Source organism: Trachemys scripta, chromosome 6 (assembly GCF_013100865.1).
Source record: "Trachemys scripta elegans isolate TJP31775 chromosome 6, CAS_Tse_1.0, whole genome shotgun sequence".
NCBI classification, from domain to species: domain Eukaryota; kingdom Metazoa; phylum Chordata; order Testudines; family Emydidae; genus Trachemys; species Trachemys scripta.
In genome coordinates, this window is record NC_048303.1 from 27298779 (window position 1) to 27325687 (window position 26909).

Sequence of the window (26909 nt, forward strand, 5' to 3'; positions counted from 1 at the left end):
ACCTTTTGTGAAAGTAGAAGCAGCAGTTCCGAGATTAAACATGCCTGACTTTTCTGCAATTCTGAAACATTTCCCCTTTATAAAGTCCCAATTCAACAACCCTTCCCTAGGCAGCAAAGTAGTGAACACTCTGTTTTTAATTCCCATTGACTCAGTGCTCAATTCAAAGTTAAGCATGCTCTTAAATGCTTTGCAGAACTGGAGCCTTGGAATCTGATACAAAATCCATTGACTTCAGTGGGCTAAGAATCATGCCATGAATACCCAAGTAGGCTGACTCCTCAGACTTGAACATCTTTGTAATCTTTATCCATTAGCAGTATAAATTAGGCTTAGACTTGTCTGTCTGTGTTCACAGGAAAACCTATTGTCATGAGTGAACTCGGCTATGAACCTTTATAAAGCCTGTAATGTGTGTGGTTCAATCTGACGATGGCTTTACTTACCATTTGAGTTAGTAATCTACAGTCCTAAGTAATGTTAGATGGTTTGTTCAGAGTTCGATGAATTTGAATCTCCACTGGGTGGCAGCAGATGCACATTAGTCTGTTATTGACAAATCTGGAATAATGTTATGAGTTTAAGTTTATCCCGTCATGTGTAATCATATTTTAGTATTAGTAATGGACTGTGCTCCTGGAATGCTTCCACACTAATCTTTTTTTCTCTTCCTCCCTCTCCCTCTCGTTTTCTAAGCGGGATAGAGAGCAGAAAACTGTGCCCTTACTGAGCAACAACTGCCATTTCTGTCTGTTCCCATTATATAATTTTCAGACCTTCCGTTTCTCCTCCCACTCTTGCCTTCTTTCATATCAATGTTGCCATCTGTTCCCCTCCTGATATTTCCCTGTTACCAACTACGACTGTCTTCCATTACTCTGTTCCTGGTAAACTAGAGCTGGTATCGTGCAAAATGTCCTGTATAATTTAATGTAAACTTTTGTTTCAATTGTTGCTCAAGAAAGATTAAATAAAAAGGTATGGTATGCATGGCCTGATTAGGTCTGTACATGGGCAAGTTTGGAGAGTAGGGGCAATCATGTTATATTTGCAAACTTTGGAGAGTTTAGCTTTTAAGATGATGCTCAGTAACTCTCTTGTGCTGTTTTAACCCAGTATAGATAACAGTCAATCAGCATAACTGCACTGAGTTACTGAAGTGCAATAAACACAATAATGTGGTGATATTTTTCAGCAGGTGTCAATTTTCTACCCTCCCCTAAGTAAGGGACTTTGTTCCATGTTATGAACTGCTTTCCAAAATGTAGCTTTAAATGCATTACTATAATCCATGGGACTGAACAGCTTTTATTCTTCAGCAGCTCTATCGTGAAAAAGAAACGTCACTCCCATGACCTGGTAGGGAAAGTCAGATTTAAGATGATATAAACTCTAATAATGCAAACATGACTCAAACTGTGCCAGTGAAACAACATTCTTCTCAATGTGACTTCCATCCAAAACAATATATTTATTGAAACTTATCTGTTGCAGATGAGGAGGTGTTTGTGGAAATGTCTTAATGGTTGGAAGGTTCATTCTGCTGGATTTTTAATAACTTTTTTGTGATTAAAACTAACTTAATCCCAAGAAACATTCCAAATCTCTTAAAGATTTTATAAGACATTCATAGATGAATCTGACTGACTTACCCTGTTGTGCCTTGAACAGGGTGAGTTAAGGACAAAGTTTTAACCTCCAAACCAAAAAAGAAAAACACCTTGCTGTTAGAGACTTCTTGTTACTTAGGGTTACCATAATTTAATTTAAAAAAAAGGACACTCCACAGGGCCTTGGCTCCACCCCTACCCCTTCCCCACCCCTTCCCCAACGTCCCCGCCCCAACTCTGCCCCCTCTCCTGAACGCTCCGCCCCCTGCTCCTCCCCCTCCCCTGCTTCCCGCGAACATTTGATTTGCGGGAAGCCTGAAACAGAGAGGCAGCAAGTAAGCTGGGGCGGGGCGCGGCCCAGTGGCTCCCTCTGGTGGCCGGCCGGCCCAGGCCAAGAGGCTCTGGCCTCGGCGTCTCCCGCCCGGCTCGGCTCGAGCCCTGGGGCGCCGGCCCCCGGCCGAGCACCGCTGCCCCCGGCCGAGCACTGCCGGCCCCTCCCTCCCTCCCTCCCTATTTTCCCAGACATGTCCGGCTTTTTGGGATTTCCTCTCAGACGGGGATTTGAGGCCCAAAAAGCCAGACCTGTCTGGGAAAATCCGGACGTATGGTAACCCTATTGTTACTTGAATTGGTTTCTTTTTATTTACAACCTTAACACAGGCCTATTTTCGTATAAAGTTTTTGCTTTGTTAGGAGAACTCCCTTCCCCTTTGCTTTTGGTTTACACATATAGATGGACAGGCTGTTTAACCATTAACTAATATTTAAGCACCATGCAAATTGCCTGTCTGTGGAATGCACAGTGAAGTTTAGACAGTAAGAAGACTTAACTATTCTGGTAATATCTTGGGGCACTGTCTCCTTTTCTGATTTCGTGGTCTTCCTGCACAATGAGGTATCTCCTTCCTTTTAACTTCCCTTGTAAAGACCTTCCAAGTAAAGTACAAGTTTTTGGAGTTGGCCTGTGTATCTTTAGGGAGCTGCTGCTTTCTCTCCTCCAGCCCCCCCCACCCCCCACAAGCTTTAACAAGATTGGAGGTTGCTCTATATCTTGCAGTATCAGCCCCAGTGTCTTTAAGGCAATTGAGTTTTGTTGGGAGCATTCTCCTCTTTCCAGACCACATTATCTGGTAATTAGCCACTACAGTGCAATTGCCAATAAATTCTATTTTTCTCTTCTCCCCTTGAAATAGGGGAGGTATTAAAGCTTCATAGCATATATCCAAAATTGTGTACTAATTGTAGGTCTCAGAATGGGTCTGATCCAATGCACATTTAAGTCAAGGGAAGGACTGCCATTAACTCCAGTGGGCTTTGGGTCAGGCCCAACATCTGTCCTCAAGATATCTGAAATGCTGCTACCACATCACTTGTGAACAAAGGCCTTCCACTTGTAACATCCTTGTTTCTCTTTCTTTGTTCTTTTGACAGGTGTTTGAATTCTCCAGAGTGGCACATCTTCTAAGGCTGTAGCTGATTTTGTTTAAACACTTAATTTGGCACTGTACACTTCCTTGTGGGTTTTCCTCTCATTTGCATGTGTGCAGATTAACATCCGTTCTTATTAAAAGATTTGCTCTGGGCTATAACCTGGTATGGCATGCACACTCTTAAACCTAAGAGCAAAGTTATTTCCCTTTTATTCCCCTTTAAAGTTTGTCAGACTGTAATTACAACAAATTTTGCCTATTTCCTGGTAGTACCTGAATATTTTGGGACCCTAGCTATTAGAAAGAGCATGCATCATAGTAGTTAGTGTCAGCTAGAGTGTTCTTGTTGTCAGTCCATGGAACTGAATTCTCAGGAGGAGTAGCTTTTTCAGCTTTTAGAACCCTTTTTGGTGGTCCACCAGTGTCTGGTTTCGGTCCTCTTCAGTTCCCTAACGCGTTGTATGAGTTAGCATTTGGTTAGGTTGGCTTGTGTATTTTGCTTTGTTCTATTTTATTTTTCAGCTTGAAGCAGTGGTGGCAGCTTATAAAGCTACCTATAAGGGCCATTTAATGGTCATACTATGGTTTAGAGATTCTATGGTTACAAGAAGAACTGGTCAACAACAAGGAACATCTTTTGCAGAAATTTCATCATTCCTACCCCCAGATCCCTTTTATTGTTGAAATGTCCATTTTTTTTGGTTGAAATGTTTTAATTTGGGGTAAAAAAATGTCTTAAAAAAAACCAGAAGAGTATTTTCAAAAAAACACGATACAGAAGAAAGTTTGCTTTGTAAAACTATTTTTCTGTTATCCTTGGATTTAGTGATCAGCTGGACAAAAACACCTTGTTTTTCAGGCCATGAATCGTTCTCTTGCCAATGTCATACTTGGTGGATATGGTACCACTTCAACAGCTGGTGGGAAACCTATGGAAATTACTGGTACTCACACAGAAGTCAACTTGGACAATGCAGTTGAAATGATAAGGGAGGCCAATAGTATTATCATTACTCCAGGTAAGAGGCAGTGACAGTGGATATTGTAAGATACTAAAGGGACATATGATTGTGAATCATGAAGATTTATAACCTAAGAGGGGACATGTGGTTTAGAGGTTAAGGTACTAAATTTGGAGTCCGTAGTCTTTAGTTCTGTTCCCAACTTAGCCACTAACCAACTGTGTAGCCTCCTTGGGCAAGTCACTTCAGTTTTATGTGTCTTGGTGTCTCTTCTTACCGTTTATCTAGTTTATTTAGTTCGTAAACTCTTAAGGTCTGGAGCTGTCTCTTACTCTGTCTGTCTGTCTGTACAGCCAACACCTAGCACAACAGAGTTATAATCTTTGTTGGGGCTTTTAGGCATGATCATAATACAGCTAGTGGCAGTAATAAAATTTCTCTACCTTGGATTATTAGAACTGGAAGATTTTTGTGGTTCTTCTCCACTAGCTCAATGTTCTATTTTTTGGACAGCTGATAAATATCTAAATCCAACCACTGAGATAATAAAAATCTTGAAAACACTTCTCATAGGGTTTTATAAAACCTCTCTCTTGGCCAAAAAAATGTAGGTTTTGTATACTTCCGTAGTAGAGTATCCTTTTAAAGAGAAGTTGGTCATTAGTTATATTTCAAGATTTGTTTTCATTAAACCACATGATGCCAATGGCTGCATAGGACAGCATCTTACTATTAATGTATAAAACTCCACCAGCACTCTTAGTATCCTTTTATGTATGCCAATTTAGGCAAATACGCTGTTTCATAAGAGTTACCTTTGCTTCAAACAGGCACACAGATGTATTGTTTTGGTGTTTGGCATTTATTGCTATCGTTGTTACTTCCGGCACTATATTACTGGAAGAATGCTGCTTACAATTTATGCTCTTGAGGGTTTTAAGGGTGATGCATGTTCCTCCCATGCATTATTTCTGTACAAAGTTAATGAAAGTAAAATAATTATATATCCCTAAAGGCTGTATCCCACCTGGATTTGCATTGTAGATATTCAAGTTTGAAGGTATGACAGTAGCTTCTGCACCAGATTTTGGCTATGTTTGTGTGAAACCGCCTGTTCCAGTACAACACAACAGGATGTATGTTTCTGTAAAGTTGAAGTTTAGTTGTCCAAACGGATGTATTGATATCACAACTGTAGTTCAGTCTGGAGAGCAAAAAAGAAGAAGAAAAAATTAGGTTGTGCTGAAACTCTCATGAGTTATCGTGATATTTGAGTTCAGCTTTTTTATGGTTAGAGCTTCTGGTGTACACGTAAAGGAAATGAAGCAACTTTTCCTACTTTGAACTGGAGAAACAATTGTTTAAGTATGGGAATGTTTCTTTCAGGTTATGGTCTGTGTGCAGCGAAAGCTCAGTACCCCATAGCTGATCTGGTGAAGATGCTGAAAGAACAAGGCAAACATGTCAGGTAAGTACCATTGTGTGGTGGGGTGTGTGTATGTGTGTGTTTGTAGAGGGAGACATAACAAAGGATTTTTCATTGTATGAAAATGCCCTAGAAGTCTGCCTTTTGCTGTCACCAATTATGTTTGTGCTGATATCTGAGAACAAGCTAACTGGAGGAATGTTCTACTCTTATCAACCTACCACAGAGTATCAAACAGTCTAATAATTTCATGATACTGTTTAATCACACAGGTATTGGTGCCATTTATTGACTTCAGTGGAGTTGCATTCATTTATTTCAGCAGTTAATTTTTAATCTTTTTAAGCTTAGTACTACTTTGTTTGGTCTGTCATGCTGGGCTCCATCCTTACAAGCAATGGCTACAACACTCTAACCTTTTACTGCTGTTGCTCAGTGTAAGTGCTCATGAAATCTTTGGAAAGTTGAATCTCTCTCTCCTTTTTTTTTTAAATATTCCCCTTCCCTTGGAAGTATCTCTCAAAGTACAGTCATTTGGTTTTCTAAAGACACAACGTATAGAGGAGACTTCTGTTCAGGAACAGCTGCTTCACTGAAATATAGTACAGGATCCTGTTCAAATCATTCCTGTTTCCTAACTTTTGCTTCCTTCCCGGGAAATCAAGTCTCATGCCTGTTGCACTGTCACTGTCTTCTGGGGAGGTTTAAAGTAGGAGAGGACGTGGCACTCCTGGAACTTGGGAGGGGAGGGCGGGGAAGGGAGTGAGAAGGGGAAGGGAATGCCAGGAAAAATCAATCCAATACCAGATGGAAGGATGTTAAGGTACCTGAGGCAGCAGTCTTCACACCATGAATACAGGCTTTATTTCCCTCAGGAAACTTACTCTGGATTTCATTTTTAACTGATTTATACTAATGGAATCAGTGCTTACAATCTGAGGAGCAAATAAAACACACACTAGTAGCCAGTAAACACACAAAAGGTGGGCAGCCCACCCTGAGTGGCTTTATTTACACTAAAAAGGGGGTAAAAAAAATCTGCATTTAAAATATTGGATAAATCTCTCCCTCTCTCACACTCACACAGGCTAACAGCATTAAAGAATTCTACATTTCAACTTTTTCTCACACACCCACTAAATGTCATCCCACTTTTTTTCCTCTCCAACCTCCCCCCCCCCCAACATGTTATGAGTTAGCTAAGAATGCCGAGTACTTGGTGGCAAATTCATTTTTAATTGCACAAGTGCTGGCAGGCTTGCAGACACTGGGGCCCTTGGGAGACTCTTGTAATGGGGTAGGAGAGGCATACAGAGCAGCAAGAACGGTTGGCGATCTCTCAGGAGCCCCTTAGTCTGTGTTTAACAGTGAAGTGGTAGAGCCTGCTCTAAACTGTGGCAAAAGGTTTCCTTCTCAAGGACTTCTAGTCCTGAGGAGGGAAGGATCAGGCTGTCCCCTCTGTTAAGATTAGCTCTCTGATCTGGCATGTTCCTAAAAGTCCTCGTAAGGTCTTCTTTCTGTTGTCTGTGGCAGAGACTAACTTGCAAAGGATATGCTGAGAGCTCTGCCTGAGCCCTCTAGTCCCTTTGCAGCTCACCACTGGACTCTCCCAAACGACAGAGCTGCATCATTGAGTCTTTTACACCCCATGCCCTTGGGTGTAAATGCATCTAGCTTCTGATTTGTTTAGAACGTTCCTGCCCAGCCCACACTAGCTACTTTCTGAAGAGATGGGCGTTTGTTGCCATTGTAGCTCCAGTCATAAGACTTTGGAGGCCAGGTTTTTATCCTGTAGTTGCCATTGCAAGTTGGACTATATTTTCACTTCCATATTTACATCAATTCCTCTAGCTCTACAGGTAAATGCTGTTGGAACTCAAAACAAATGTTAAATTCCACAGAATTTACCCCAATAGAGTGTTACAAAAAGGGGAAGCAATTCACAATGAAGCTAACAAACATGGAAACTTCAGTCCTTTCATTCTTCCTTCCTCACAAGACTTAGCTTTCCAGTGCTTTCAATACCTGTCATCTCTCCATCACAATTTGTTTTGGAAGCTATTTTTTAATTATGGTAATTTAATATCTTAAAAATTAGTCAAGTCTCAGTTGTCATATAAAAAAAAGATACTCTGACAGATGCTGGTTAGCCAAACTCATTCTCGAATTTCTGTGTGTTTATTTTAAATACATAGTGACGTTGCTTTGGAGTCAACGTTCTAGCAATTAATGTGTGTTTTCTTCTCCAGTATCTTCCACATTCATAGAAACAATATTGATAGTACCCGGCAGTGTTTGTAGTACATAATTTGATGGATAAGAATACCAGTTAGTAAAATTGTTCATTAGCAATCACCCAAAATAATATACTTCTGTGTAGCAGTTTAATCTACATGTAGGAAAGCTGAATGAGGCCCCTGATGTCTTTCTTTCCCATGGCAATTCTTTTCATCCCTTATTTTCTCACCATTAGTGGAAGCTGGTTTCATTGCCAAATTGTGTTAAAGATCCTGAAGGCCCATTAGGCATGTAACAAAAAAACCTCATTTGGGGTGATATGATGAGTGTCCTGTTCTTTCTTTGATTTTTCCTTTTATAGCTTCTGTGAGGGCTAGCTTCCTTTTTTCATAATGATATAAAGTATTATTGATTTCACCTTGCATGTCAGCTTTGTATGGGAAAAATATGACCGAAGCTTTGTGAAGTAACTGGATTATATTTAAAATGAGTCAATTTCAGGAAGAGATTGCTGCAGTGGTTACCTAGTATTTTAATGAAATAAATCTGTATTTACAGTTTGTGGTCATTTAGGCCTTTCATCACTTTGTGGAGCTCCCACAGTGTTCATTGAGTGCAGCTGCTGTCCCTCTGGTTTCAGTAGGTCTGAAGTGCCTCAGGACCCAAGCACGCTCAGCATCCAGATGCAGTGACACACACACACATTCGCCTTGGAAGCGTGCCAGCATGGACATACGATTGTCATCAGTTTGTTATGCCCATGCTGTGCCAAGAAAAATTGCATTTGTCATATGGTCTTTTTTTTCTTCACGGCTCATGATTGATTCAGAGACACTGTTTCCTTAACTTTGCCTGTAGCCATAACATGCTCAGTGAAGAGCATAGATTATATAACATGATGTATAGCATTTTATGACCAGGTCTTAAATTCAGAAATACACGAGGGTTTGCAAATTTAAGTCTGCTTTAGTCATTAAAATGCATTGCTAACATCACCACTGACTTGAAATGATCTTGCAGCAGATCACGTATTAAATGTATTAGTAGAATCATGTAAGAAAACTGCATGTTACTCAACCTTCCTGCTGGCTTTTCCTTTCTTGTTATTGACTGGTAGAGCTACAAAAAGTGTCATAGACTAGAAAGTTCCCAGAATCCATTAGGAGCCAAGGGAAGACACTTGGTCTTCAAGCAGTTTTATTCTCTGTTACTGCCTTTGTAGTACTACAGAGCTGTCATTGAAGACTCTCCATTTACCATATATCTCGAATGGTTCATTACAATGCATGTAAGGGCTTGATTCCGAATGATCTTAATGCACTTCTGAAGTGCATTAAACTAATTCAAAATAAGGCACCCTTAATCTACAGCAAAAGCATCCGCATAGAGAGTTAATCAGGAATAGCTAGTCCACTTTAAAATTCTATGGATGGATGTTGAGGGCTTGCCTACACTGAATTTAATTCAGATTAAGGTAGGGTATGAATTTAATCTCTTAAATGATATATTATTATGGTGTGTTTAATATAAAGAAATGCTTAAATACATAGCATATTGAACATTGTCCACAGGCATTCTAGATTCATTATGTTTTGGCCATGATATCAGTTGTGTGACTTTATAGCCATTCTTGTAGAATGTGTGTATTTAAAATTTCTGCACAAGGTGCAATAGTAACCAATTCCAGTAGGTTAAGGAAGTTGCATGCAAGTGCTGAAGTATTCGAAGAAAGCGCACAGACTTAATTTTAAATCTATTGACTAAGCATGTGGGTTCTTTACTTTTTAGCTGCCATAGTCAGTGGAATATGCAGTTGTGAGAGAAAATCTACATTACTGTCTGAATATTTTTCTCAAACTTCAATCACTAGATGGCTGGTCTTGACTAATTTTTTTAGGTTAATATATTGGAAGGACTTATGTGCTAGTGTCTCATGATCTTGGGACACAAGGCAAAGCTCCTATCTTCTTTCCTAGGCATTTGAAAATGGGAGAAATTGTAAGGTAGGTGGACTTGAGTTTTTAAATTTACCTAGGTTACGGGTGTTGGGATGTAGTCAAATTGTATTGCTGCATGTAGGATACTAGGTCTTGCATTCTAATTATGCCAAGGGTTTCTAGAACATATGGATGGATGCCATCTTTAACTTTTCTTTACATTTAAGTAAATAAAACTAATTAGTTCGAATTCTTACATTATTCTTTCAAATTACATGAATCTTGCCTTAAAGAGTCATAGCGTTTAAGATCAGAAGGGACCCCAGATCATCTACTCTGATCTCCTGTATATCACTGGCCACAAACACCAACCAGAGCCCGCACACCAAACCCAACAACAGAAATTAGACGACAGTGTGGTCTCATGTGGTCTGTAATACTGTTACGTGCACAGGGAAAGGAATAAGAGGGACCAAGTTGCATCAATGCCTGAGGCCCTTGCAATGTCCAGGAATTGATTAGGTGAGATATAACCAGAAAATCCTGGCAAGTGACCCATGCCCCAGGGAAGGTCTTAGTTTCCTAGAAGAAAAATTGGAAGTGTTTTCTTGACCAAAAGCTCTATTTTGTAAAAATGGACAGTTTAAAATCTTTTCCAATCAGGCCTTATGTTTTTCGTAACTCAGATTTTTGTGAGCAATAAACAAGTGCTAGAGTATCTGCATGCCCTTTGTACTTAAATTGTCATTCATGTTATCTCTCCATGAAACTAGAGTGTTTTTTAAGAGAATTGGCAGATGTGTATGTACTGGGAACAGAGAGGCTGCACGTGTGGGACAGAGGGCATAGAAAGTTAAGAGGGGAGAAATTGGGCTCTGTTGAGCAAGCTATCTTGTGTGTGTATAACTTCTATAAATGTTCAGACATTTAAAAAAAACTTGTTGAGCAAGCTAAAATAGGCACCAAGCAGATGTAACTTACTTAGAGCACCCTATGTCTCATCAACTTTGGCATAGTTACAGAAATCCTATTTTTACATGGATGAAGTGCTCTCGGAGGAAGATTGCCGGACACTGACTCCTGTGTGTTGGCGTTTAACGTTCATGCATTATGCATTCTTTCAGTGCAAACACCAGAGCCACATGACCATGAAATAATCTTGAACCACTTCTGCAATGGGTTAAATATAAATAAGATTATTCAGGATTGAGGAAAATAGTATTGTTTTCTTATCTGTTTTGAGTAAAAAGATTGACTACATTAACCGCAAATAGTAAATCCCACTCTGAAGTTCTTTAGTCCTCAGTAAGCATTAAAAATAGAATACTACTGCATCTGTAATAACATCCTAGGCAACTGAGTTTAAATTCAACACAGATAAAATTGCACAAATCATTAAAGCTCTTTTATCAGTGCTGAAAACTTATCCCAGGATTCCTGACATAGTCTGTTCGTGTGTGTGCGTGTGTGTGTGTTTTTAATCCACTAGCACTGGTAGTATCTAGTTTTGTAGTTTGGGATGGGTTTGTTTCTTCGTGATGGGGTGTGTACTGTAGGGGAATGTTTAACATTCTAGATGTATTTATAGGCTTACATGGCATCTTCAGATTTTGCAGAATCTAAGCTTTCATTTTGAAAAAGGAAAGTTTCTAGCCAATAGGGCTGTGAAGAAGACAGTCCAAATGTGAGCTGATTGTAACAGATGCAGTACGGTCTTCCTGCGTCGGCAGAGAGTCTGAAACAGTAACCCTTTATTCATGTCACTGAGGTGATAAGACTGGGTGGGCATTGTACTGTAAATATTGGGCCATCTCTACAAGTGGGTTTGACTTCTTCAGCCTAATATGCCCCCCCATCCCACTGCTTAATTTTACATATATGCAGAGAATGTATAGACAAAGGCCTTTTGCGCAACAGAAGACATCAGCATGTGTAAACAATTCTACCAGTCAATTTTCATGAATCCAAATGCTTCTGATTTGCCCACAGAGACTAGCTTTTTCTAGAAGAAACCCATATAAAGGGCTGGATTTCAAACCAGCTCCCCATTTTATTTTATTTTTTGGTATAGTTTTGCACCTAAAATGTATTCATGTATTTTTTTCCCCTGGTAACGCACGTGGTTACAAAGTTTGGGCACAAGATTATGCCTCTGAAACTAGAGACTTAGTTTGAAAAAGGGCCCAGAATTGTATAATCTGACTTATTTGAAGTCCAAAAAGAACCTGTGTTTCAGTACAGCACTGAGCCAACTCCTCTGATAAAGTAGAGCATGGTCATGAATTTTAGTTTTTTGGACTGAACTTGTAGCCTACACACTTTGCCTGACACGTATAAGTTCAGCAGGAGGAGATGCAAACATTTTCGTGATATAAGGTCCTTTAGTGTTTGACCAAAAAATAAGAAATTTTAAAAACATTTTCCTTCAATTTTTTTTGTTTGAGGAGAAAATCTTATGTTCTTGCAGCACTAATATTAGATATCTCCTCAATATATGTTCCATTCTATATGCATCCGAAGAAGTGGGCTGTAGTCCACGAAAGCTTATGCTCTAATAAATTTGTTAGTCTCTAAGGTGCCACAAGTACTCCTGTTCTTCTTTTTACTAATATTAGAGACACTTGAAAGAGAATGCTTCTTAAGCAATTAAAGATTATTAATAATTCTCCATCGTTTCAATTTCTTCCATAAAGTTTGTCTCCTGTTGTATTTTTAGGTATTTCCAGAATGGAATGAATAAGTAGGGGGGGGGGAAAAGGATTTATTTTAAAACTTGTTGTGGGAGAATAGATTTGGCAAATATATTATGCCCTTAAAAAAGCTTGTCGTTTTCAAGAACTGCTGTTGTAATGTGCAGTGAATAGGACATGTCGCACCCATTGCATGTGATGGTGGTGAAATCAAGAGGTTGTCATAAACTGGAGGGGATTTCAAGTTGAGTGCAAATCTGTAACTACAAAAATAATTCTTCAAGGTTATACGATGTTTAGATGGAGCATTTTTAAGAGTGTCCTTCCTCTTTCTCCCCCCCGGTGTTTCTAGTGTAATCTCTTCTGTGTTTATGAGGCACTTGGTCTGCTCTTGCTTCTTCTCAGCCTTGCCATGCTCACCTGAATGGCTGGTAGGATCTTCCTTTTTGAGATGAGTGGATAAGTTCACTAACTATCTGTGTAAATGTTGCCTGTATGAAATCTTTATCAACACTATCATGGTGAGTGTCTGTATCCATGCGCGCGTGCGCGCACACACACACACACACACACACACACACACAGTTTGACAATCTTGCACGCATTTTGTTCCAAGAGGTACTGGCAAGCTACTGTCATATTTGGTCATCAAGACTCTCAGAAACAAACTCCCTTTGGGAGTCCTCTAAATGTCTCTTGTCAAATAGACTTTGTGTAAACAGTTCATAAACCTTCCAAATGTGTAGCGTATGGTTTCTGGTGGTGTTTGTCAAAATCTGTGAGAGATGATGGTCCATACCATAACTTCTCCCACCAACCAAAAATATTTCTTTCCTCTTCTTCCCCTTCCCTCAGGAAGGTGAAAGTTCATTCACTTGGCAACTTATATGTCGGTTTGGGGATCAGCCCTGGAAACAAGGTTGTGATCTAGTATTTAATAGAAACCTCAAGCATATTTTGTTTTGTTTTTTTTAATTTGTAAGCCAGCTTTAATCAAAAAGAAGCTCGAATTTTATTAGTAACTAAAGAGAATTTTGTTGAGAAATCTTTGTTACTGGCCAAAATAGTGATGATTTTCTAACATGTTTCAAAATAAGAGTTCTTCTAAAGTACTAAAAATCATTGCATTTGGGCGCAGTTTGGAAGCAGCTGTGCTGCTGCACATGGTTTACATTACTGAGTGGTTGGTGTGTAACTTTAGGCCAGAGGTGGACAAACTATGGCCCGCGGGCCACATCCGGCCTGGCCCGTGAGCTCCTGGCCCGGGAGGCTAGCCCCCGCCTCCTCCTCCGCTGTTCCCCCTTCCCCGCAGCCTCAGCTCACTGCGCTGCCTGTGCAATGCTCTGGGTGGCGGGGCTGTGAGCTCCTGGGGCAGCGCAGCTGCAGAGCCGCGGCCTGACCCGGTGCTCTGTGCTGCGTGGTGGCATGGCTGGCTCGGCACGGCTGCCTGTCCTGGTGCTCTGAGCCACACCGCCAGCCACCGGTGCTCCAGGCAGCGCGGTAAGGGGGCTGGGGGATTGGATAGAGATCAGGGGAGTTTGGGGTGGTAGTCGGAGGATGGGGGTGTGGATAGGGGTTGGGGCGGTCAGAAGGCGGGGAACAGGGGGGTTGAATGGGGGGCATAACTACAACCTTAAGTGAGGAGTTACTGTACTTGCATCTTGTCACAGCATCTAATAGTGCTGAGTGGAGTGATCATTCAGTATGTCTGGTTTTGAACGTGGAGTTCAAATTAGCTGATGTTCAAGCTGCCTTAACCTTACTACTGGTAGTTAAACAGATTATTCTCATTCTAAATTTATATTTGTACAGTGTGAAAATTAGTATCCACTACACGTCAGTGGTTCAAAAACTGTAGTTTGTGGACCACTGGTGGGGGTTGTGAACTGATTCCATTGTAATGATGAAATATGCACAATGGAAAGACAATTCTCTTGTCCTAGCAAGTTTCAATTGCTTAATCATCAGTCTTCAAGCAGAGCTCCTTTATATTTCTTTAAGAACTCCTTTATCATACCTCTGATTCTTTGGTTTGCTGTACAGGAACTGAAGTCACTTAATTATCTTTTGGCATTTCTTTGTGTAAATTCAACCATGATCAAAATTGCTGACTCCAAAACTGGAGGGTATCAAACGTATAGGACAACATAACCCACCTACAGCATGGCCTGGAGGAGAGACTAGAGAAGTAGGAGCTGCAGACAAGGAGGTGATTTGGGTCTGATAAATGTAAATACCTGCACCCGTTGAAGAAATCAAAATAGTGGGAGGAGTTGCAGCTAAGTGGTCATACCCATGAGATTAAAGCAAGTTAGCACCTATCTCCTGAATTCTGTCCTAGTACTACTCTCATGTGCTGATCACCGTTGCTTCTTTGGGGAACATGTTGGATTGTGACTAGTAATGTGGGAAGGAAATGACCATGAGAAAATCTGTTATACGATAATGGTCCTCAGTATGGAAATATTTGAGACTCTATGCTATACAGGGCTCAAACATAAGGGTGAAAAGCAGCCTTATAATTAAGACAGTTTTTTTCAGTTTTACAGAAACAAATCTCTCCATATTATCTTTGATTCATAAGCAGGGGAATATAAAGTAGGATTAGGGAGGTGCAATTAACCTGTGTGTGTAGCCTTAGTGATGCTGGGAGGAACTGTTCTGTGGAGGTGCCGTCATTTAGATGAGATGAAAAAAAAAACCTATGTGCCTTCACCAAAAATTCTATGGCTAAAACTCCATCTACTGTTCACCCAGAGTAATGGATATTATCTCTGGTGTCCTGGTTAAATTCCAGTTTGGGAATAACCTTTTGGCTATCTAAACTTGTCCTGCAATGTCATTAGGATATATGGTAGAGACTTAATATTCTGGCCCGCATTATTTGTAGTTTTGCTGCACTGCTAGATATAAGGTGCTAATTATATACCTATAATTGTATCCTCTGGTGTCACCTGAATGTGTGTTGGAGGAAAGGGAAGAGATAAACTGTTAAGTAAGGCTTTGTTAGGTAGAAAAAATTGCAATGCTAACTTTGTACATTTTGTCAAAGTTTTGATATGGTAAAATATTGAGTGGAGAAGAAAAGGAGATCTCTCAAAATGTGCACTCTAAGAAAATAAAAAAATTCGAGTAAATACTAAATCATCATTAAGGAGACCAGACTTCTGTTCCTACTGTAAAGACCTTAATTGCTTGCATTTTTCTTTTAATGACTACCAGATGAAATGGTCATAATTCTGTTTGACAAAGTTCATTTGTAACAAAGTAGATTTAACCTGTCACCAATCTTATATTTTTATAGTATCATATTTTGCCTGAAAGTTACAGCATAATACATCAAGCAAAGTACAGATGACTTGTTTTACTCTTGTCTTCCTCTCACTGGAATAAAGTTGTTAATAATGTCAGAGTCTAGGGATTAGAGGGATACATGCCATGAGATGGAGTGGCCTCTTTCATTCTAAGGAGATTGTCATGTTCTTTGAAAAGATGCAAAGAGCTACATGCCAACTTCTTAAACAGATTTCTAATGCCCCATTTGAGTTCATTACATGAAATAAAGAAAGAGCACACAGCCTTTTTCCCCCCTCGCCCCAGTTTAATCTTCCCATTTCATGAGAATAATTTTATGGCAATTACTCTTGTTACCATGATAAATTCAATGGTTCCCATCTTTCAGAAATTAAAATAATTTTATCCAGAAGCAGCTGAAGTCCTAGATAATTGGGACAAACTTTAATTTAAGGAAAAACTGTTCGAGTCTGAATTCTTGAAAGGATACATTTTATTTGTAATCAAGAGTAAAGTATTCTCTCTCTAACTTAGCCTTGAAGATTCTTCTGGAGAAAGTTGGGAGATACCTTTTGGTTGTGGAACACCCCACATGGTCTTCCATTTTTCATAGGAGAGTTGTTGATTCTGGTCACACCCTTTACGATATGTGGCACTTGTAATTCTTGATAACCTAAGGGGCCTTCCCAACATCTGTTGTGGGAGCCAAAGACAAATATGCTGTTCATATGTTTTTAATTCTTCTAGTATTGTTTGGGAGGTAGACACAAATGTTCGGCATATATGTCTCACTTTGGCTGGTGACAGAAGGATTTGTCAGCCAAAAGGGAGCAGGAAAAAGGCAATTATTTTTAAAACTATTTAAAAAACCCCACCCTATTGAAGTAGAATATTACCTCGTGGAAACTTTACTTCACTGTTGCTATGTTGTTCACCAGCCATGCATTTCCTGACAGCCCCATTCACTTATCTGAAAAGCCTCTGCCACTAGTTCCTCCACCGCTGTAATTGGGAGTGCCTCTGTCATTCTCATTGCTGCAGGATCTCCAGAGGCAGCTTCCTTGTGGATCAGCATACTAAAAGGGCTAGTTCCATTAAATAAAAGTTAAAATCTACTCAATTTCCAATAAAATCAGTGAGAATTGGAAACCTTTTCTCTTGTCCTGGATGCATCAATGGTGCTTTAACCTTATAAATGGCCATCTTGTCTCAGGGAAGGGGCTAATTTAGGGGCTTTTCTTGCCTGTGGTTTCCAACACACGAATTTGGTTTTGGCACAACTTTATTCTGATGGATTTAATCTGTGGTCCTTGAGGCTGAAGGGTTGAGATTTAAAATCTAGTGGTTTTATGTGATTTCAAATATCTTCCTCTTCTATAGCTCCTTCCCTCCCACTCTGTCTCCCCAAACTCCCAGGAAATGCTGGAAAATAAATGTGATTTGTCTTTGGAGATTTAAATTTTTTTTGAGTAATTCTGTAGGTATTAGCACAGTTAGGAACTAGCGTTCTATCCCATACTTGGCCAAATCCTTAAAGTATGAAATGAAACAGGCTATATCTGCTAATGGGTATGTTCCTTTTTTTTTTTTTTTTTTTTTTTTTGCTAGGTTTGGTATTCACCCTGTGGCTGGTCGGATGCCTGGTCAGCTGAATGTGCTCCTAGCAGAAGCAGGTGTGCCATATGATATTGTGCTGGAAATGGATGAGATCAATGAAGACTTCCCAGGTTAGAGAGAGTGATAACTTGAAAACTACATTATTTGCTTCATTTTCAAATGAAAATAGAGCCACGCACGTGTCTATAACAATAGGCAACAATACGCATTGTTTCCATGTCTGCTAAATGCTTTCTATTACAAGACTTTCTTATTATATGCTTTATATATTTACCAAATTTTAACCATTCAGGCTGAATCTTTTGGAACGTTTTGGCAAAAACAGTTCATCTGTTTTGTGAACATTGTTAGAGAAACATGTTTTGCCAAGGATTAAAATGTACTTGCATATGCTTCATTAACAAATTTTAATGCCTTTATGCTCTGGAGCAGGGATTTGAAATGTGGCAGATGGGTTACCTTGGAGTCAGAAAGGTGCCTTTTACTGTCCTCATGAACGTTCACCCAAATTTGGCCAAGGTATAAGCTTCAGAAAATTGCCATGTCACATGTTCAGTAGAGGTTTGCTAGAGGTTGGCAACTACATTCTGCGAAGTTCCATCTGCACTGTGCATGCTCCAACTCAAGGCTGCAGGGGTTGAGCAGGACTTTCCCTTGGCCATGGCACCAAGTACTAGAACTGAGGGCAGTGTGTCTCTTCCCCCTCACCCCTTCTGTATTCTCACTGCTTCCCCTGCTGATGCTGAGGGAACATAGAGGAGAAGGAAGAAGCAGGCTGGCTCAAAAGTAGAGAATTGAGGAGCAGAGAGGAGATGTAGACAGGCTAAGGATGGGGAGGAACAGGAACAAGAATAGAGGGGAACAGAAACGGACTGGGAAGGGTAGAAGTACAGGATGGGCGGGGGAGGGACAGAAATAGTGTGGGAAACATAAGAGCAGAGAGAAACAGGCTGGAAGGGATATGCTAAGGCAGGGGTAGGCAACCTATGGCACGGGCAGCACGCGAGCTGATTTTCAGTGGCCCGGGTCCTGGCCACTGGTCCGGGGGACTCTGCATTTTAATTTAATTTTAAATGAAGCTTCTTAAACATTTTAAAAACCTTATTTACTTTACATACAACAATAGTTTAGTTATATATTATAGATTTATAGAAAGACCTTCTAAAAACGTTAAAATGTATTACTGGCACACAAAACCTTAAATCAGAGTGAATAAATGAAGACTCGGCACACCACTTCTGAAAGGTTACCGACCCCTGTGTTAAGAGATAGGGACAGACGGAGACAGGCTGGGAATGGGCAAAAAGATCTCTAACCACTAGAGAACACCCCTCTCCAGAACCTAAAATTCAGCACAGGATTTCTGATCTATACATTACTCTGCTGTGAAGGCCTAATAGCTGTGAAACCAGTGGCATGTGGTGTCTCATCTCCCAGTAGTGGCTGGTCAACAGGAGATGATGGTACTAGATACTCCATTAGTTTAAGTGGCTGGGTATCTAAAAGTTTTGATGCTACTATTGATCCGTTGGATAATATGGCTCCACATACTAGAATTTCTGTTTTTCAGTTTGTTTGTGAAACTTTATGTGGATGTAAAAGGATTTAACTTAGGGAGGCATCATGGACTAATGGATAGGGTACTGGATCCGGTAGTCAGGATACTTGGGTTTTATTCCTGGCTCTACTACTGATCAGTTGAATGAGAAACTTCACCTCTGTATACCAGTGTCCATGCTCGCTTTTTGTCTGTCTTCCGTATTTAAGTGGTAAGCTGTTCAGAACAGGAACTCTCCTGATGAGTTTGGGGCTCCATTGTGTGAGGCACTGTACACTCTGTTGGCACTGTAGGTTCTATCAAAATGCAAATCAATATTCGTAGTAACTTCTGTATTGTTCCTGATTTTTCAAGTTGTTTTTTCCTTTTTATTTTTTTAATGCAGAAACTGACCTGGTCCTTGTAATTGGTGCTAATGATACAGTTAATTCAGCAGCTCAAGAAGATCCTAACTCTATCATTGCTGGAATGCCAGTTCTAGAAGTTTGGAAGTCAAAACAGGTAAGGCGAACAAATAAAACATAGTAGCAATCTCATTTAGCCACCTTTTCCAAAAACGGTTTGGTTTGGAGATGCTAATAGGATTATCCTACTTTTTCTATTTGCATACAAAGTTTTCCCATCATGTACTGCGCTGTGCACAACAGAATATTCTGTACTTCAGAAGTGCACTTCAGAGCATCAGTAATGTTGCAATAGAAGCGTATTGCTGTGCTCTGATCCAGTGAAGCTAATGGTGGCTACAACTCATGAGGCTAAAGAGTAGAATTCTGTTGGCAAGTATATTTGGCACTGTTGGCCTGGGGAAGGGTGGAGTGGACAGACAGCCATGTAGTTTCCTTATTAGCTATCATTTTCCTCAGATAGTGAAACTAATAAAGCAGCCAAAGGAGTTAGTCTGATTTGAAAAAAGATCTAGCATGTAGAAAATTCTTAGAGATACTGTTTGGGTGAGGTGTGGATAAGAAGCAGAGTTGCATCTATCTGTGCAGCAGTACAAATGTTATCAATTATTCTTCATCACTCCTGTGAATTCTCAGTATTCAGATTTGCCATCCTGAAACACTCAAGTGCTTAGAGTGATGGGGTTATTATTAGTGTTCTCTCAATAGCCCATTAGCATGATTGGAGGAATACATATAAGCAAGCAGAATGGTCCAGTAACTTCCCTACCTCCAAGTCTGCTGATTAATTTCCTTAATTGGCTCTAGCATTAATTATCCCAAACCTATTTGTTTCTTCTAAAAGACCCATGTCAGAACTGACAGCTCATTATTTCACAATATTATCTTGGAAAATATTTACCAATAATGTGATCTTATCAAATATTGGTGCTGGACTTTCACTCAAATATTTCTGTTGTTGTTGTTACTGAGAGGCTGGGTTCTAAAAGAGAGCAGTTGCTTTGTTTGTATAATATTCTTGAGTCCCAAAGTCTTGCTTTGGTTCCTTTGTGATAGACAAGGTTTAAAAATAATGTAGAGCTGTCCTACGTCAGATGAAAAGATTGTGGCGAACAAGAGACTTCACTAGAGGTATGGAAAAACCTGTGCTCCTGAAGCTGGCATAGTCTTAAATTTTTCAACTTCTAGAGGATGAAAATCAGTTAAACTGTAGTGACTAAGGTGGCACCATTTTGCCAAGCTATGCCTGCTTCTTGGAGCTCCACAGCCTGAAATGGTTAACTGTGGATTGGAACTAAGTACCTTTGAGAGCATGGAAGACTCTTGAGAATTGAATCACCTCAATATTACAGCCAACGATAGACTTTAGGTAACTCACCTTTAAAAGATGATCATTCACTTTATCCATTTCCCAGTCATTGCAATCAAACATTAGGGAGTGATGTCAGGGGATTCTTTAATCATGCTTTAAGGGCCTGACATCTTTCTGTAGTCAGCTTTTTCTGCCTGGTTAATTAAATGTGTTCTCCCCTGCACAGTAAACCTTAAACGTGGTGGTCAAAAGTAGAGTCTCCATAGGTAATTTGTGTGTGCAATAAGACTTAACTGAATCATTATTGCCCAATCTCACAGGCTGTGGATCTGAGATGCTACATGCACTTGAAATTAAGGTGTCACGTTCTGCATTTCGTTACATCCATTTTCATTGTATAGTTAGCTTCTCCTAGTATTTTGTACAGCATCCAGTGTACCCTTGCTGTATAATAATTCTTCACACTCCTAGTCGTCCTCAGGGTAAGTCTAGACTGCAGCTTGGAGCGAGACTCCCAGCCTGGGTAGACTGACTCATGCTAGCTTGGCTCGAGCTAACATCCTAAAACTAGCAGTGTGGACCTGGCAGAGGCTTGGGCTAGCTAGCCACACTCAGACCCACAGCTGCCACCCAAGTCACAACATCCATACTGCTATTCTTAGCATGCTAGCTCGAGCCAAGCTAGGATAAGTCTGTCTATCCAGGCTGGGAGGCGCTCTCTCCCAGCTGTAGTGTATTCATACCCTCAGTGGCTGGAGACCATTGGGTTAGGGCTTGTGTGTGCCAGTACAGTCCCTAGTCAGCCATTGGTCTTGCTTTTGATTAAAGCAAGCCATTCCTTCCCTGGGATCTAGGAACATACCTTACCTATGCCGGGGGTGAGGTGGAGACTGAGAATCAAACCTATGTTTCCTGAATGGGAATGTGGAACATTACTTGGAGACCACCTATCTACCCTGTTCATGTGGCACAGTGACATTGGCCTGCAAGTAGTACATTGAATATATATATTGGCACCCATAAAGTGATCTATTACAGGGCATAATATCAAATCCCTTATTTTATTTTGTGTATTGAGATTATATTCAAATCTCCTGCACTAAGGGAGAAGATTGATATGTGCTATGTCAAATATAAACTCTTCCTTTTGCAGATCATTGTTATGAAGAGATCTTTGGGTGTCGGTTATGCAGCTGTGGACAATCCAATCTTTTACAAACCCAACACCGCTATGCTTTTAGGAGATGCCAAGAAGACCTGTGATGCCCTGCAGGCCAAAGTCAGAGAATCCTACCAGATGTAAATACTGAAACACCTATCAAAGTTAATATTTGGCCAGTACGAAAAACAAAAACCGTTATTTTGTACATCAGAATGTAAGGCAAAGTTATGAGAAAAAAAACAAGTGCACAAATTGGCTTATATAATTTTGACATCTGAAAAAAATCAATACTTTGCTAAGGGTCTAGAAAAACCTGAATTGTGTTTGTGGGTTTTATGGATGCTATGAATCAGGAACACTTCAGCAGAATGAGTCCATCTTTAGACGAATCTAGTGGGGCTGAATTTTTTTCCTCTCCCCTAGCAGACAGGTAATATAAATTGAAATGTAGGATTTCATGGACCTGTTTCATTAACTTCCAAGTATGACATGATGTAAACATATACACCTAAAGTGCTGAAATATTTTTCAGCAAATGCAACTAATTCAAATCTTTATCCCCCCTGCAGTTGTTGCCATTTTAACTGTTCTGAGAAAACGATGTCCCCAATCCCGCAATCTATTGTGTTTGGGCACCAGCGGTTGCCTACACTAACCTGATTGTAAAATCTTTGGCCGCTGCAGGCCATTTCAATTTCGGTTCACTTTTGACTTTTAATGATATTTTGCTACTTTCATTTTGATGCATTCTTAATCAACATTTTTGTAATGCTGGAAGAAGGCACTTTCTTAATCAACATATTTAAGATGCTGGAGAAGATGCAAATCAAGAGTTTCTTTATCACAATTTTTTTAAATGAATCAACTATCATTTGGGGACCGTAAAAGCATGCAATCTTACAATCAATGTTTTGAATATTTGACTTTCCCTTAATCTAATTAAGAGCACTATTTAAATTTTCATAAGTACCACTAAGCAGTAAATCAGTTTGGCATATAGTGCTATTTTATTTTTATTATGTTAAGAGTACTTGAATGGAACTCAAATATTTGCCTAATAAAATGAATTTATCATGTTTGCACAATGATGTAGCAGCTGTCTTTGGTGACAAAAGCTAAATACAAATAGCTATACTTGTGTTAGAAAGCATTAACATCTGGGAAAAACAAACTACTCTGAAGCAAGTTTAAAATTAATCCATCCTGACTGTTTATAAAACTGCTTTTTTTAATCACATCATGTATTGGGACCTTGAATAACTCAATAGCATTTGAGAAATATTACCACTTAGCTACCTCTGTTTTTATGTAAGGATAACTTAAAATCCATTTTTTGAACAGGTAGTATATCAAGAAATGTAATAATGTATGAAAGAAACAGCCTTTTTAGAAATCTGTCTTTTCTATAGCTCAAAAATAACATTAGCATATAAGCATTAATATGTTGTTACACAGCATAGGAATACTTGAGGCGTTAAATTCTAACTTAACACATTGGGGCAGCTATGTTTGAATGCAGTATGTATGGCCTCTTAATATAATTGTATTGATAGCTATATTTCTGTTGGGTCTGTGCGCAAAAAAAAAAAAACCTTGAGGGGGAGAAAAGGGACTTAAATAGAGGGCAATTTTGTAATCATGGAATATTATTTTTTTTCCTTGACCAAGTCTGATTTAAGTATTATTGGCTGCAGTGTCCAACTTATTTCTGCTTGTATGTAGCTAACTAAAAGTTAATCTTTTCTTAAAATGCCTTTTCCTTTGTATCTGAAATGAAAAATGCAATTTGTTATGGATCAGAGGTGCCAGTGTTAACTTTAGAACTGTGTTTTATCATGAAACATCAGAGAATTATTAAAAAAGCTTAAAAAAATGTAGTTTTCGTTCAGAATCATTGTTCATCTCCTCTCCAGTATAGTGTGGCCTAAAAAGGTCACTAGCCTGATGCTCCATTTTGGGAGTTACAGCATCAAAATTACACTGAAGGCAGGCCAGGTTGGTTTTATGCCCTTTGTAGCAAAATTTCTTTGGATGCATCTATTTTTCACAGATAGTTACCAGTCCTGAGCTGACATATGTTTGCTTACTTAATTACACAATCTAACTTCAGCCAATCTTGCAGACAGGTCTCCCAGGATAAAAAGGAAGCAGTTCTCTTCAAGTTTGGATCTGGTCAGAACTTAGCTGTTTCTTAGAAGTATCCTCTCCAGGAGCAACAGTCAGAGGTCTTGATTCAATAGGTAGCTTTCTCTTCCTCTTGATTGATTTCTCTAACTTGGAGCCAGGACCCTTTGTGGTGCCAAAATTTGGTTAAATTGTAAGAGTCCCTGCACCTGGTAGTGAATAAAATGTCCATGATTTATTTTTTTAAACTATGTTAATACCATATCCCCGGCCGCATTCCAAGTTCAGAAACTAAATTCTGCCTTCCTACATTTCTCCTGCACTTTCTACTATCTAGCATCACGTTCACTTTCTGCCCAAAACTGTGTGTTGTTTTGCACACTACTGTTACTGTCTGTTTTTAGTTTAGATATGGCTTGCATTTCAGTGAGGAGTGAAGTTATTCCAGTATATAACTCGTATGAATAAATTGTTAAAGTACTCTGCAATCCTCTGGAATGAAAGCACTTTGCAACACAATAACTTGCATTTTATATTCAACCTTACATAGTGACGGCATAGTGTAAATTGTATTAACATGGCTCTTAAAAAGGAATACTTAATGAAATGTTGGCCTGTGACTCCAGGGATCAAACTTGGGTTTTGCTCTGTGTGGCAGAGCTCTGACCTTGTCCCCACGGGTCCTGCGCTTCTAGGCGGTATATGCTAGCCTCAGTGGCTCTCTGTGACCCTCCACGTAGCCCTTCTCTCTCTAGGGCCAGGGTTACAGTCTACTGAGCCCTTTTCATCATAAGCCAGCAAGGAGGTTGGTGAGAGAACTCCCACAGTCTCTGTTGTCCCTAGGGCTTGTTTTAGAACAGTTTAGCCTCCTGTCCTGACAGGAGCCTGACTTCCCCTCCAAGGAGGTGTTCCTGTAGTGGTGGGTTGGGGGGGGACCCGGGCCCACCCTCTACTCCGGGTTCCAGCCTAGGGACCCTAATGGTAGCAGCTGTTGGCAGCCAACCTTTCACTGCCAGAGTTGCTATATTTCCCTGGGCCACTTCCCCACAGGTCTCCTGCTTCTCCCTTCTTCACCCTTCCCTTAGGGCTCCCATATCAATAACTTGAGGGTGTCTTCATTAACCAGCCCTTCAGCCACACTTCCGCTCCCTGGCTCTCCTCTGCCTGACTGGAGTGAGCCCTTTTTATAGTATCAGTGGGGCCTTAATTAGAGTCAGGTGGTCACATTAGCTTAATGCCCTCACCTGACTCTTTGCAGGTTAATTGGAGTCAGGTGTTCTCATTAGCCTGGAGCAGGCCCTGCTCTGGTCAGTCAGGGAACAGAAAACTGTTAATCCAGTGGCCAGTATATCTGCCTTCTGCTATTCTGCTGTACCCAACTAGCCTGGGTCTATCACATCTAATATTTTTAAAATGAGATGATAATGCAATGAATAACTCCTGTCCTGTTGTATCAACTGTTAGTTTTTTTTCACCTGGAAAGTATAGTGGGACTCCAATTCCTTCAGAGGTGGAAAGTGATGGAAACTCAAAGAATCAGAAGAGGCACCATAGGCTGCAATTCACTTGCAATCTTGCAGATTTACTTTGTAATGACTTAATCATAAACTTTTTGCTCAAAGTATACACACGGCAGAGGAGCATACTTTCCATTCCCACAGGAGAACTTATTGCATTCAATAAGTTTGAGTATTGGGAAAGTTGGGTTGTTCTGTTTGTATATCTAGGCAGAGTAGTTCAAATATTCAATTTATGGGACTTGCCAGTTTACTGGGTATTGTTCCAGCAACTGTGTTTGGTGTAGGATGGTGAAAAAATTCCTCTGCTAAAATGGCAGTGACTTGCATAATCCAGCTGCTCTGTAGTCACTCAGAGGAAATAAATATTACATTAATTAGGTTACAGACTATTCTCATGTGTTCCTTAGTGTTGTATAAAAGAAACAGAACACACTGTTGTAGCTGGTTTAAAACTTTCAAAGATGCAAGTTCCTAAAAATGTCTAGTTAGATATTTTGCTCCAGCACCTATCCTAAAATCTTGTTTTGAAAAACTCTCTGCTTGGAATTAAATTATTTTAAAATGGAAGAATGGCTGCTCCCAGGACATTGATCACAGTGGCCTTTTGGATGTGGGACCTTTATCTCCATAAGCATGGATCTGAAACATTTGGATAACAAGAAGCCAGTGAAGAAAAAGATTAAAATAAAACTTTAAACCATTTGTTCTATTAATCTGTCTTTACCTCCCTCTGAACTTTGGAACCTCTAGTCCAATTTTGCACACAACAATGATTTAGGACACTGGCATTTTTGGGTCCATCTTATTACCTAATTTAAAGAAACTGTTCTATAAAATCCAAGAGGCTATCCCCTTTCTAATTTTTAAATCCACCCCTCTTGAAATTTTCAAATAGTCCTTTTTATATAGGTTGTATTTTAATCCTTGCAAGGCAGCTGTAGAAACAGCAAAGGAAGCAGACTCACTAATAAACCATATTTAACTGCTGTGCTCATATCAATATTCTTAGTATGTGAACAAGGAGAAAATTAGAACCATGTTGGCTTTTGGTGTATGATTATGTGATGTGTCATATAATAAAGCCAATGTTTTTTCATGAAGAGAATAAGTTGTTTACAAACAAGGTTATTAAAGTAATCATAAAAGAAAAATGAATGACTGTCTCAGAGATAGCTTTGTCCCTTATACATCTCAGTTTTGTTTATGAATAGCAGAGTTGTTACGTGTAGGACAAAATTCTGCTCTTTGCAGCATATGTGCTTTTATTGAATACTCTGATGTGTGAATCTGCTAGCACTGCGGATATTTTGCGTTCAGGCTTTAGATCTGGGCTCGTAAAGGCCCTACAAGGTCTCTCTGCTTCTTGACCCTCTTGTCCATCTCCCCAGTTCTGTGCTGACTAGACCCTGAGAGCTGGTTCTTGTCCAGCCCCATCTCTCTTATGGGAAGGAAGCCACAGAAGAACAAAAGGGCTGACAGGGCTTTACACTCAATAAGAGATGTGTACAAAAAAGATTGTGGTTGTTCTCTAGTACAGTATAAAATTGTTATTCTGTTAAATAGTCTAACCGATAATTAAAAAAATTCCCAGGGACATAGAAACTAACAACTAGCACACATTTTAA

At 39.8% G+C, this 26909-nt stretch overlaps 1 protein-coding gene across 1 annotated transcript in view; it reads left to right on the top strand.

Moving 5' to 3' along the window:
- The window catches only part of NNT (nicotinamide nucleotide transhydrogenase), a 63006-nt gene extending 39493 nt beyond the window's left edge, over positions 1-23513 (top strand). Inside the window, exons 18-22 of the mRNA XM_034773300.1 lie at positions 3900-4059; positions 5389-5470; positions 17196-17314; positions 19148-19263; positions 21632-23513. Coding sequence (XP_034629191.1) covers positions 3900-4059; positions 5389-5470; positions 17196-17314; positions 19148-19263; positions 21632-21781 — 627 coding nt within the window. The 3' untranslated portion in view covers positions 21782-23513. The remainder of the gene's footprint in view (positions 1-3899; positions 4060-5388; positions 5471-17195; positions 17315-19147; positions 19264-21631) is intronic.
- The last annotated feature ends 3396 nt before the right edge of the window (positions 23514-26909 follow it).